Source organism: Camelus ferus, chromosome 1 (assembly GCF_009834535.1).
Source record: "Camelus ferus isolate YT-003-E chromosome 1, BCGSAC_Cfer_1.0, whole genome shotgun sequence".
NCBI classification, from domain to species: domain Eukaryota; kingdom Metazoa; phylum Chordata; class Mammalia; order Artiodactyla; family Camelidae; genus Camelus; species Camelus ferus.
In genome coordinates, this window is record NC_045696.1 from 13,235,643 (window position 1) to 13,249,938 (window position 14,296).

A 14,296-nucleotide genomic window follows, 5' to 3' on the forward strand; every position below is an offset into this window, starting at 1 on the left:
TCAAGAAGAGGGAGATTCATCTTTTAAAATAGAAAGCTCTGTACAAACTTGTAGTATAACTGTTGGGTTTGTATTATAGCCTTAAATTTACAGTCAAAGGTTTTCTTGATTCTTCTTTGCCAGGTACCAATCTAGAAATGTTCATTTTTGATACTGACAGGCATATATAGAATAGATAAACAAGATTATACTGTACAGTGCAGGGAAATACATACAAGATCTTGTGGTAGCTCACAGCGAAAAAAATGTGACAATGAATATATGTATGTTCATGTATAACTGAAAAATTGTACTCTACACTGGAATTTAACACAACATTGTAAAATGACTATAACTCAACAAAAAATGTTTAAAAAAGAGAAATGTTCATTTTTAGGAAGATAGGCATAAATTATAAGATGTAGGTAGACATTATATCTGGATATTTGGTCTATTTAAATTGTGTGTTCACGATGGATATAATTCCTTGGGATTAAGTACTTTACAAAAAGCAATTTGAAAAAAAATAGTCAACCACAAAACAAAAACACTGACATGCACATTCTTAATAAGTCATAGTTGCTAAACTTTTATATGGTTTTCCTTATAACTGTAAAATTTTCTACCTTTATAAATTCAATTCAGTTCAAGAAATGGTTTTGTAAGCTTCTATCTAGTGAGAGCATTAGCCTAAATGCAGTGATGGGCTTTATTTTCCCCCTTCAAAAAAAAAAAGGACATGAAAGGATATGCTTCAAATTCAAAAGGCTCTCTAGGGCTAAAGATGATGATGAGATTAACTGTTTCTCATTTCTACTTTACTGACTTTGAATGCAAACCACTAAGGTGGCAACAAAAAGTCATTATACATCTTAGCTAATTGGTGCAAAGTGACCAAGCTGATGGTCTTACACTATGGTGGCGGGGAGTAAAAGTGAATTGGCACACTTATTCAACCAGGATTTTGTCTTTGGGAATCACCTCCAGAATATATTTGCTGGCTTTATGAGGTAGAAGCAGGAATGGATTCAAAGGTGTGGGGAAGATGAATGTAGTTGAGTGTATGATTCCCATGACAGTGCACCTGTGCACTGCAGGGACTTTTTTCTATATTTTTGTATTTTCTATGTTTCACCACCATGCTGTTTACAAATTTGCATTTGATGCTCAACAATTCCACTTCCCCAAGACCCAGAGTGAAAGGCAAGATAATGAGAAGGAAATGACAGGAGAATAAGCTATACAGAGAAGAGCTGGTTTGTAAATGGAAGTGTCAGTCAGTAGGAATATCGAGTGGATAGTTTTGATTGCGGGGGGTGGGGAGGCTGCTTTCTTTTTATCTGATTAGAATTATTCTTATTTGTTAGAAAATATAAGGCGCTGGATCACCAGGAACTTACAGAGGAACAGACGCAGTAAGGAGGGGAAAAGTAATGAATGTTACAGTATTTTGATGATAAAAAGAAAGCAATTTAAAGACCCAGTTGGGGTAAAGTGTAAAAGGGTACTTTCAACCTGTGTGCTTGTGAGAACTTCTGGATGCTGTTGATATATATATATATATATATATATATATATATATATATATATATATATATATATATTTTTTTTTTTTTCTTTCACTGGCTTTGGTCAAGTCAGTGTCGTAAATAATGTACTTGCCTCCTCATCAACATTGTCTTGTCTATTCTACGCATCAGCATCTCTACTAGACAAAGCAGCAAACTGGGGAATGTGGGAACTCATTCTATTGCCCTGTGCTGCTTGGATTGCTCTTCTAGCCCTAAAACCACCCAGCAGGTGTGGACCCCAGCACAGCGGAATGGAGCAACAAGCCAGCGGAGATTTCTTATTTGTTGTTAGAGGGTACATCACCTTAAGGTGGTCATTTATGGCCATTTCACTTAGGAGCTAAGGTGGTAAATGTATCTCCAAAGGTGAGTGATTTGTCTTTGAAAGTTTTGATAATCAAAGCGATATCATCTTTAATTATTTAGAACACGACTTTTCAAACTTTGTGCTGCTGACATTTTGGGGTAATTCATTGTTGTGATGGGGAGGGCTGGGCTGCACAGTATAGGATGTTTAGTACCATCCCTGGACCTACTAGATTCCTCCACCCTAAGTTGTGACATTCAAAACTGTTTCCAGACAATGTCAGATGTTCCCTGGGGGTAAAATCTCGGTTGAGAACCACTGACTGAGTATTGAAGTAAGAAAAGATAATATCACTCTACATACTCCAATAGATTATTTTCTGAGGTAAGACATATGGGGAGAAAGCTTTGGTCATAATTTAAAAATAGCTTAATATCTGTACAAAATTTGGAAAACAATCTAGGATTTGGTAATGGTATACTTTGTGAGGTCTAGAGAACTTCAGAACATTCATTTTATATTAAATGTATATGTCTCACCCACATGTGAGAACACACATTCATTTGCTTTGACTATGTCTGCCTTGTGAATCTGTAAGACCTTTCCAGACTAGGTTATTTTTCCCAGCTTTTTATAATTATGTCAGGGAAAGAGTTACCTGGCATTAATCAAAACCAGACAGTGGACAATGACAAAGAACTAGCATGAAGAAATGTTTCTCTTAGAAATTCCTGGAGGGAAAACAAAAAATTGATTAGGGAAAAAGTTCACTGAGTTTTGGTGAAAGATGAAAAAGATTGAAAATGAGCAGAGGATATAAAAAAGCAATTATTTTTTACATGGTTTATCTAGGGATATCAAATGTTTAAGCCAACAGAAAGATGAAACAGCTGTGTTTCAAATTCAGTATCAAAGGTATTTAGAAAATACGAGCTACTGAATGGCATAAAAATCCTTTGAAAACTGTGTAGAGCAGAATGGTTAAATGTAGAGTTATTTCAGAAAATAAAACCCAGACTGATTCATCAGGGTGGCATAAAGATTTCATGCCTGAAGACTATATATGTAACTCATCTTTCCTTTCACAGTTATTTCTAGAGTTCTCTTGTTAACTCTCCAGTGTCTTAAAAATAAATTTTATAAAATTTTCAAAGTATTTGTCTTTATTCCTGAGGATTTCACAATCTTGATTTACTCTAGTGTTTCTTATTTGCTACTACAACTCCTAGCTAACTTTTTTTTTCTGATTTGTTTAATATTTGAGAATATTCCAGGGGTCAAGTATCTGGGTACCATGCTCGTCTTTCCTGTTGAAACATTTTAGGTTTGTTAGCTGAGCTATTGCTTTTGTGGCAATATACTTCAGGAAAAATGGTAAATAACCATTTTATGTTGCTTCAAATACTGATGCAATTAAATCAATATAAAATTCTCTTCCTACTATCTTTTAAAAGTATGTAAATATTCATACGAGGGAGAGCTTGATGGGCTAGAACACTAGGCAAAACAAAAGGATACTTTGATGCTCCTAATGTCTTTGACTTGTCTGCCTTGTGAATCTGTAAGACCTTTCCAGACCAGGGTAGTCTTCCCAGCTTTATAATTATGTCAGGGAAAGAGTTACCTGGTATTAATCAAAACCAGACATAACAGATTAAATTCCTAGAGCATCCAGGTCAATCTGAGACTGACCTAGGTCTGTTTTAAGTTCAGTAGCCCTTGGACTTACCTTGCGATCACAAAGAGCACACAGCTGACTCCTAGGCAGGCTAAGAGCACATACATCCAAATGTCAGGGGACAGCGGGTTGAGGAAGGAGAAGACTCCTGGGTTGGTGCCATTGGGCTTCCGGTAGAGAATGCTGATGCCCAGGGTCATGAAGGGCTTGGAGAAGTCGATGACTTTCTCCCGCACGTAGGTGATGGTAAGAGGAGCCACTGCCAGGTCAGCCCTCTGCAACAGCGAGTTGGAAACTGTCACCTTAGGGGGTCTAGCTTCTCGGCAACTGTCTAGACTTTTCCTGATTCTCCTGATTATCCCTATTCTCAACTCCAAACGCTTCTCACACAAGATGCTTCTGTGATGATTGGCTCCAATATAAAAACAGTTGATGTACACAGTTATGTTTATGAAATAATATTTATCAGCAAAGAGAAACCAGAAGGTGTGAAACACACACACACACACACACACACACACACACACACACATGACATTATACATTCTGGAACTAAAAGGAGGAAAAAAGCTGCAGAAGAATGTCTTTAAAAAAGGGCATGTGAGAAAAGTGAGAAATGAGCAACTTGGTCATCAAAGTGGTTGATGAGATTTTTCTCTGAGCTGAAAATTTCAAAATTTTTTTAACTAAATCATTCACATTTATTCTTCAGGATGGAGGATGGGCCCATACATTTTTATCCTCAATTTTTATCCTTACTTGCCCTCCTAAGTAAGCAAACTCCATTTGTAAGTTGTTTTCTCCCACTTTTAAAACCATTTTTGTGATTCAAAAAAAAAAAAAAAAGTAGATCATGTCTTCTGACTCTGACTCAACCATTTTTTCCTTTCTTTTACTTCTTCTTATTACGCATATTTTAAGGCATTTAAGAACCATATGTAGGAGATGTATTTTTGCTTACATGATCTATAAGTTCTTTGACCATTCCATTCCACTCTCCTTTGTCATTCTGGGCTCCATATTTGCCATCGGGGACGAGTTTAACATCATAAATGAAACCCAGGATGTTTGACAATTCCTTCAATAGATCCAGGCAATACCCTTCAAATCTGTCATTTCCATATAGGGGTTTATCAGATTTCCTGTACATCACATAGGGTTCTTCCTATATGAAACAAACCACATATGAGACTCTTGTTATAATGAACAGCAGAATTTACTTACACAAGCTCCATCAACAACCAGGAGATAGAAAATATTTGAAAATGATTTTTAAGATTTGAGAGTACTAAAAAAACTCATTCCCCTTCCTGCCTTTGCTAAACTCATCCCACCTACATCCTCTACAAATACAGAACGCTTCATGTATTACTTTCTCTCCCTTCTCTCTCTTTGATTGAGAGATTTTTTTCCCCCCTCCACTGCTGAGGGAAGAGCTGGGAGTGAGGGGTGCTATAGAGACACAACCATATTTAAACGTGAGGTCTGGCAGCGACGGCAGTGCAGGATCTGATGCCTGGATGTCTGGATGTCATGCTCACACACACGCTTCTGCTGCGTGGCCACCCAACCTCCTAGCTTTTCTCTATGAGCGTCGCCTACCACAAACAGGAAACCTGAATCAGCAAGCATATCCTCTTGTCCTTCAAACTTGCTGCCTACTGAATACCCTGAACACTCTAATTTCCTCATCTTTTGGCTAAAGTTCATCTCAATTTCACTATCATCTTATTATTTACATGTTTTTCTTGGTTTCCTTCAGCATATCTTATCCAGAGACTATCTCAATGTCTTCTTTTATCATTGGTTCCATTTTCTTATTTGAACTCACCTCAGATCTCACATCTGGTAAATTCTTTGGCCATGTGGTTACATGATACATCCTCTATCTTATGAGAAAAGGACATTTCCTTACAACTATGTATCTATAACCTTATTAATTCTCATTTGACTAAATGAAACTTTATTTTATTTTATAAAATCATAAAAGTGACTACATTACTGATATATCTTTTATGTTTAGGCTTATCCTCAAACGAACTGAGAGAAGTAGCTAACTTTGTAGTTCTATGAGAAAGTCGCAGAGACAGCAGTCACCAGAAAAGCAAAACAGTTTTCATTTTGGGTGAACAATTCTCAGAAGTTAACTATTTCAGACATAAATTGGCCTGACTTTATGGACCAAACCAAATAAGGCAGTTGTGTCTGAAAGTGAAGGTTTTAGAGGTGCACATCCTTTATTTCTTGGGTTAAGGTCGGGCATAGAGGGAGAATGAAGAGCCTGAGAGTGTACAGTGGCTGAATGGAGGTATGACAGTGTTTCCAACAGGGACCAGGGGGTACCTTTACCAGGGGGTAAAGAGCCATTAATAAAGGGGCTATTCCATTTACAGAAGAATGAATGGGGTAAAGGGAGCCAACAGGGATGGAGGCGAGAGTGGGAGTGGGAGTGGGATGTAGACACCCAGGGACCAACATAATTAGGAATCTAAGGCTGAGGCAGGAAGGGAGGAAAGAGTGTTCCAGAATCCCAGTGCAACCAGAGTATGGAAGCAGGGTATTTGGCAGGATATATGCTATGGTTATGAAAGACAGAGGTTCTGACAATACCACTGGGAGGCAGGAGAAAATTTTCTTTGCTTCTCTTCCTCCACTTCCTTGGTCTCTTGCTAGAGTCTCTTCTTGGTTGAAACCAACCAGCAGCCAGAGAGCAAAGGAGACCAGCTGGGTGGGGCTGAGAGGGGGCAGAACAGAGCTGAGAATGGATTGGAGGTGGGAGGTCTTCAGAACAATGTTGGAAGCTTATAATTCAATCCAATTATAGGTCTACACAAACATATGCTTCTAGTGTCCCAATTAAAAATAGACATTTGCATACAGAGTTGTTTGCATGAAAAAGATAGTTGAGGAATCCTTCAAGGTCTAGAGTAGGAGTCGGGTTAAGATGCCCTGAATCCCACACAGTCAACTTACCAGAATTGTGGTGACGATGAGCGTTCGGTTGGCCAGCGAATCAGTGATATTATTGGACCTGTCTTTGTTGCCATCTGTCATGTTAAGCCCACTGTTGGAGTTCCAAATCCCAATCTACACAGAACACAGTACATCAGAGGCTGCTGGCTGTCAGTGATGGCATTTATGCTAAAGAGAGGCCCCTTCTACACCAGGAATGGGCACAAAAGCTCAGCGTCTGGGAAGAGGACACCAGGACATCACAGTGGAAGCTACTAAATGTGGGAAAACGAAACAATGGAAGAACGATGTGTAGATGAAACAGAACATCTGTACGACTTGGGGTGGAGTCGGGGGAGGTCTTTTTGTTTTTAATATATTACATTCATTGTTCTTTTTCAAAATCAAGAATTCTTAAATGAGTATCAGATTTTCTTCCAAGATGTATTTGGTGAGTACCTACTTGTATGCCAGGCATCCTTCTAGGCATTAAAGGACACAGCAATGGACAAAAGAGACAAAAATTTCTGCTCTTGTGGAGCTCACATTTTATCATTACAAAACTTACATTGTCAAAGTATTACCATCAGTGCCCTTAAAACTTACAAGGAATGGGGTGGAGGGAGCAGGACAGATAGTGGAGAGGCTGGGCATCTAAAAGGGAAAGATAAATGAAAGAAAAAGTGTGGATGAGCAGTAGTCTGAGTTCTAGGTCTATCTTCATTCAGGAGCCAGGGCTGGGTAGGAGTGTCTCTTGTGGAGTCTGGTAGGTCTCTATCAGTACCTCCGTTCTAGACCTTCTTCTGTAATTATCATCAGTTTACCTGTCCTGTTTGTTCACTTGCCCATGAATGCCTTCCATGAAGGTATTCACTTTTATCGCTACTATCCCAGAACCTACTGATGCAACTGGCACTCAGTGAAGCCCCCTGCTCTTTTAAGAAATGACCCAAATTTTGCCCTGTGGTCAAGTCATTCCTGGGGCATTAGACCCTATAGAAGTATACTGATTTGTTTAGCCCCTGGGGGAAAGCCAGACAAAGAGCCTTAGGGAATTGAACTCTTTGAAGCCTGGTGAGATGGAATGCAGATGTGCCTCAGAGCCAGGCCAACCTGGTTGCTATGTGACCTTGGACAGGACGCTAACCTTTCTGAGCTTTGGTTGTCTATCTGTAAAGTAGTTTATATGTTGAGAAGATCAAATGACTAATGTATGTGAAAGTGTTGGTATGTGTGAAAAGCTGCACAAATGTTAATAATAAAGAACATCCAAATGACCTCCCCAGTAATTTCTTTAAGTTTGCCTTGTTATGAAAGAACTTGGAACCATTAGTGAAATTTTTTTTTTTATGAAAAATGTGTTTGAAAGCTGATAAAGTAAAGGAGCTATAAAAAAACAGGGGCAGTTTAGGAATACCAACACCTGGATGTACTCAGGGATGGGCAGGGTGGACCTATGCGTGATCTCCAAGTATATTCTTGCAATGGGAGGACATGTGGCTAGCTGGACAGAGTGTGAGCTTTTCAGACAGACTTTTGTCCAGATCCTAATTTTGCAATTTACCAGCAGTGTGACCTTGGGCAAGTTAATTAACCCTGCTGTGCCTCAATTTCTTTACCAGCAAAATGGAGACAATAGAGCTTTTCTGATGATTAAATAAAATTTCACCTGTGGGAATGTTCAGCTTCTTTCCTTTTCTATTTCTTTACTTTGATTTACTGCCTAAATACAGCGGCTGAAAATTCATTTAGCTTGACAAATACTCTTTTTGGAAATGTAAATTCTTTCAGGAAGTTTCGAGGATTATCACTCATTCACAAGTTGGTGTGAACTATTTCAATGTCACTGTCTTCTTTCCATACTTAATTAAGGCTAGTTGGTCGGTGAAATAAGGAGACAGGCCTAGGTAAATTGGGGTTTGGGGGTAGTGTTTTCATTTGGGAGTATTTTGATCCTGTCTGCAGAGAGGGTGTTGGAGTTAGGATTAAGCTGTAGGATGGCCCCTTTAATAACCATTCAGTCTCTCCAGGATCAAGTATGATGTCTGTCACTTGGAGTGCACATGGCACAGGTCTGCTGGTTGACAAATCTTTACTTTTCTTTGTCTGGTTTTAAATCCAGGAAAGGGGAACAACTTTTTCTTTTTTCGCTTCTAACCTCCAAACCTACTCTCGGTTTTTTGGGACAGAAATTCTTGCTTCCAGGAAACATAACTGAGGCTAACCACAACTGGGAGTCTACTGGTTTTAATCCAAAGATATACTTTAGTTTGTGAACAGCTGACTTCTAACTCTATGAAGACTGTGTGTAAACTGGGCCCTGGCTGTGTTTGTAATTAAACATTGATTCAGACACTGGGGAGAATGGAACCTAATTTTTAATTAAGTATCGAAAGGTGGAGAAAATAATTGTTTTTTAGCCAATTTGTTAAGTTATGAAATGTGTTCTCTGTAACTCTTATTTCTATTAATGTCAAGTATTTAAAGGACCTACACTAATATTTAAATATGGCAGTGTTGAATGGCCTCGCAGCACCAATTCTTTTTAAAATACAAACTTGAATTTGTAGACAAATACACCCCACAGCTCAGCATCTAGCTTTTATTTCTTTCACCAGCCTCACTCAAAGTGTGGAAGGTCACATATCACTGCTGCTGCATTTCTAGTCAACAGAGCCCCAAAGTCCCATTCAGTGCAAACATTCATCCATGAAATAGGAAACGGGAGAATTTTTTCCCACTATCTGTGTAACGGAAGTTCCCTCAAATTTAGACTAAAAGACTGTCAAAATATAGTGATGATCAGGCTATTCCTGAAAAGTGGATAGAGTGCATGTGAGGTTTGAATGATCTCAGCATTCTGTTTTCACATCTTTTAATCAGCAAAGCAGTAAAATGTTTGTGTGTGTGTGTGTGTGTGTGTGTGTGTGTGTGTGTGTGTTTGTCCTTTAAACCTAAGTTGTCAACTGCCTTTATCTGTCAGTTGAAGTAAATGAACATGTTAGCAAATAAATGTCTTTTTCTGAAAAAGAAGATCTCATGATTCACGTGTGCTGGGGAAAGGGAGACAGTTAACCAGATGCCAGGACATTTAGCATTTCAGTCCTGTTTTTTGACCTTGAAGGAGGTCTCCAGGAAACAGAACCTCAATTTTCAAAGTGTATAGCAAAAACAGTCAGCAGTAATTTACCAGTGAGATGTAGTGGAGGATGGGTCAATTATCTGTAGGGAGGAACACTCGAAAGCTAAATTGTCTGGCCCTGCCTTCTTTCACTTTGTAAACTGGGATGAGGGGGCAGTCATTTATTATCTAGGACAGCAGAGGGAAGCATTTGAAAACGAGAGTCCAAATACAATTAAGCAAACTTTTTTTTTAAAGGTAATCCAACAAAGGGATGCTTCAGAGAGTGACTAGTATCTATCTTCCAAACCTGAAGTGTGATTCACAAAAACACAAAACCCAAAATTGCTGAGTGAAATTATCAAGTATCCAGGAAAACAAAGGTGCATCTGTTTTCTGTATGATGAGCTTCATGAATATATTTAAGAGATGAGCTTTGTAAAGATGGTCGTATCCTTCTTTTGGAAAGATTTTCAGGCAGGCTATTCTATACTGAAAATGCTCCGAGTGCAGACAAGAGCTTTTGGAATTTGAATGCAGTGGGGATGAATTCTTCTCTTTCTGGCAAAGGACCATGTGTTTGTTGTGTCTGGACACGTCTCATGTGCTAGCATCAGGTGACTGTAAGTTGTGGACGAGTAGTCACAACACAAAACAGCACACCACAGTATATACAACTTACAACGTGAGCAATGATGGATCAGCAGGAAGGAAGAGGCACAAAAGCATGGAGGAAGGAGGAAAGCCAGGAAGTGCATCCCTGGGAAGTGGGGGTGATTATTGCAGTTTAGTGACAAATAAAGGACATTCCCCTACCTGGTGTATAATTTTAGGGCTTGGATTCCATTCCCTAGGATATTTGGTTTGAATTAATTCAACATTGCATAAAGTGCCTGGAGTCTCAAGCTGGATTAGTATAATAAGTTTCTTTCGGGGCGCTATCTGTTAGCAGAGAGGAGATGGGATTGCCTTCCCTGTGCCTTTGGTAGCTTGATTTACTGAAGATTAAAACGAGGTAATTAAACCTCTGTTTTTTTTTTTTTTTGTTTTTTTTTTTTTAACTTCGAAGCAGGACATTTTTGAGCTCATCTGTGTACTCCCAAAAGGGAGACAAGCTTTTCGACTACAGGAGAAATTGTTTACACTTTCTGTGACTTAACTGATAACTCAAAAGGTGGAAGTGACCCCAACAGCAAAACTGTTCAAATTGGACAACCTGGAGTAATTTAAGGTCCATCCATCAGTCAGCAGATATTTCAGCAAGTGGTTTAGAGAGAGAGAATGAAAGACAATGTTTGCACATCACTGTGACATTTTCCTGATCTGAACGTTTGTAATGTCTAACGTTTGCTTCTATAATAAATCTGTGCACATTCATTGACAACATGATACTGTACAATAAACTGTGAAATAGTAGGTGTTATGATTTACAAGATAATCTCATTTCCCTTGCAAAATCTCTAATGTCTTTGTCCTCTGGAAACTGTGACTCTAAAACAAATTGCGAAACAATATGCACTGACAAAGTTTTGTTTTACTGCGTAAAACAAAGATGGCTCATAAGAAAAGGGAATTTCTGAAAGTGGCTCATATTTTGTGGTGGTGATGCTGAAGGAGCTGTTCCAGTCCCTCTGAGCCTTAGCCCGTCTGACTTGTCTGATGGATCTAATCTATTGTTTTGATGTCCCGTAGGGAAAAATACTTAGTGTTTTGAGAAAGAATATAAATGGACCAGGGTCTGCTTCTGCTAAGTTACCTGCTTTCAGTCCTAATAGGGACTGATCCTGCCTCAGAGAAACAAAAATAATCTAGGGTGGAGGAATAATTAATGCATCATCATTGAATCATCTCAAGCCTGCTTCAATTCACAGGCAATGTGGTTGAGAGACTATGTATTCAACCACCCCCCTTCTCCCTTTACATGGAATATCGCCTCTAAACTGCAATCGGAGATCTACTGGTCTGGCAAAACTAGAAGGATGCAGGCTTTTCCTTTGATATTCCCCACCCCACGCCCAGATTTCCTGCAGGTTTAGTCCATGTACAAACCTTCTTCCACACTTTATATAAGTGTTTAGACACTTCGCCAGCAGCCTTGGTTATTGGAGGGAAAAATAAAAATAGCACTTAATTAAAATGGAGCATGGGAGCCAAAAGGTATCATGGTGTGTGAGTACTCACAGAGTTACAACCCCCTCCCATCGTTTGGAATCTTGCATCTTAATTCGATACAGAGCCTCAGAATAAGTACAGTAAAGAGATGAAACAAGCACTTGGGTCCCACAGAAGTTACTTCTACTTGGTGGTACAACCTGATTTTCACTTTTCCTTTCACACACAAAAAAAAATCACTTAAAATTCTTTTGAATTTGCACACTATGCTGCAGAATTAAAGGGTCTTCATCATTCCTTAAGAAGACCTGTTCGAGGCATTCATAACCGAATTAGTCAATCAACACACACACACACATGCACACACACACACTATTCCTAAATGAAAAGAAAGTGTACTTAATGACTTTTTCTTTGATTAAGGGCTTCCGGGCAGTAGAAACGACTGAAAGTGAGTAAATAGGCTTTTCTAACAGCTTTCCCTGTGGACCCCGCAAAAGGCTGACATGAAAAGATTGGACATTTCCACCCTTGGCGCCTGAGACCGATGGGTTGACTTCCCATTGCTTTAAGGCTCAATCAGCCTTCTCAGGAATTGAGCCCAAATCACCTGAAGAAAGAAAAGTTATTGCAAACAATGAAGAGATCAGAAACAAATTGAGAAAACACTTTCATCTAATTCGATTTTGCCTTTGCTGGAAAAACACCAACAGAATGTGCATACTATTGCAGAGTATAAATAGTGGGGAAAGGTAACAACAGCTCCATCTATTTCATCACACGTCTCATCCCAAAAGATGTTTCCTTAACAGCCTTTCTTCCCTTTTCAATTCTTACACTAATAGGAGTGGAGAGGGAGAGAGAAGCATGTATAGAGAGTCAGACATTAAAAAAAAAATTATAAGCTTTTAGTCCATAGCAAGTATAACTTTCCTTTCTTTTGTTCCCTGCAGCCCAAGTCCCATCTCCCATTATGGAGGCAGGTGTATGTCTTGTACTCAGAGCATGTAAACTAAGAGACAAGGAAATCAGAGTGAAGAAGGCTGAGAGAGAAGGAAGGGGAGAGAGAGAGACAGAGAGACAGCGACAGAGACAGAGAGAGGAAGAGAGGAGATGAAGAGAGAGGGCATTTTCGAAACGGGAAACCTGCATGTATAATGCGTACTCTCAAGGCTGCAAACTAATTATTTTCCTCAAACATTTCAACACTAGTGGTTACCTTCTCTCACATTCAGCCTAATTAATCTTTGTTTGTTTTAATTAAGCTATTTGGGGGTGGAGCATAGTTAGGACCTAACAAAAATGTGTCTCAGTTAACAGAAGCAACAAAACAGAAATGGAAACCTTAACTCATTTAAAAAAAAATCTATCCAAATATTTCAATTGAGTAAGTAACTGATTGCTCCCAAAGTCACTCTTTTACATTAAGTATACCTTCTTGTCCGCTACAGTGAAAAAGAAGTGCTGGATTGTAGAGTTTTGGTGTTCAGACAATTGTTTTGTGGGTTTCAAAATCTTTTTTCTTTAAGGTTCTAAAGGCAAAGCCTTCACACTATAAGTGTCAATTAATTCCGACACATAATAGTGAATGCTCAAATTGTTATAACAAAGTACACCAAGGAGGCAAATTATTTATTATAATAATAATAATATAATAATAAACTAAATAGCCTACATTTGTATTGCCCTAAATAGTAACAAAGAAGGAAATGGAAACTTTGAGATGTTGAGAATTACAACTAAAATAATCCTAAAATCAGAACTCAACATTAAAATACATTTTTTGTCATATTTCCTCCTAAAATTAAGGATGCAAAGTTAGTTTGCTTCAGTAAGCTTTTTCCATCCTACTTTATTCTGCTCCTCTGTCACCAATCTCAAAATGGAGTGCAATTAAAATTCATTTCTGAGTAACCTTTGTATGCCATTCCAAAGATAAATCATTGACAGCTTCTGATTTTCCAAGTTTAAAAACCTTTGAGAAAAGGGGCTAATGACACCCACCCATGGGGTTTTATTTATATATATATTATATATATATAAAATATAATATAATCATGCTTGCTATATAAACCAAGCACTATGTAAACATTAGCATTGCTATTAATAACACACACTTTAAAATGTGACACATTAACATCGATCTGCAGTTCTGGGAAAGGGATCTAAAAGACTGGATATAAATGAACATGCCAGGAGAATCCCTTTATTATTTCCCTACCTGTTTGTGCAATTAAAATGCATAAGCAGTGCTTTTTTTTAATTTTCACATTTATTATTGAGGAGGTTACCTTTTCAGTTCCTTCCTCTTTGAGACTAATAATGTCCAGATTGAAATCCTTCCTCAAGCCATCGGTTTTATTGAAGGTGATACGCCCAGTCAAGCCATCCCACTGAGCCTATGGACAGAAGGAACGTGGCATTACTGCTTAACACTTATCATAATTCTAACACCATCAAAACCGTAATACCTCAAATTCATCACAGTATCCAATTATTCGGTTTCATCATGGTGTTATAAACCGTTGCATTGGTTCAGTGACTTGATAGCTGAACACTTCATTGTTTTATTAGCA

General features: G+C 38.4%; 1 protein-coding gene across 1 annotated transcript in view; it reads right to left on the minus strand.

Annotated features, from left to right (window-relative positions):
* Window positions 1-14,296, minus strand: part of GRIK1 (glutamate ionotropic receptor kainate type subunit 1) — a 354,625-nt gene that overhangs the window by 41,205 nt on the left and 299,124 nt on the right. Inside the window, 5 exon segments of the mRNA XM_032476648.1 lie at window positions 3,587-3,810; window positions 4,497-4,700; window positions 6,509-6,622; window positions 11,658-11,702; window positions 14,012-14,119. Of these exon segments, the coding sequence (XP_032332539.1) occupies window positions 3,587-3,810; window positions 4,497-4,700; window positions 6,509-6,622; window positions 11,658-11,702; window positions 14,012-14,119 (695 nt within the window).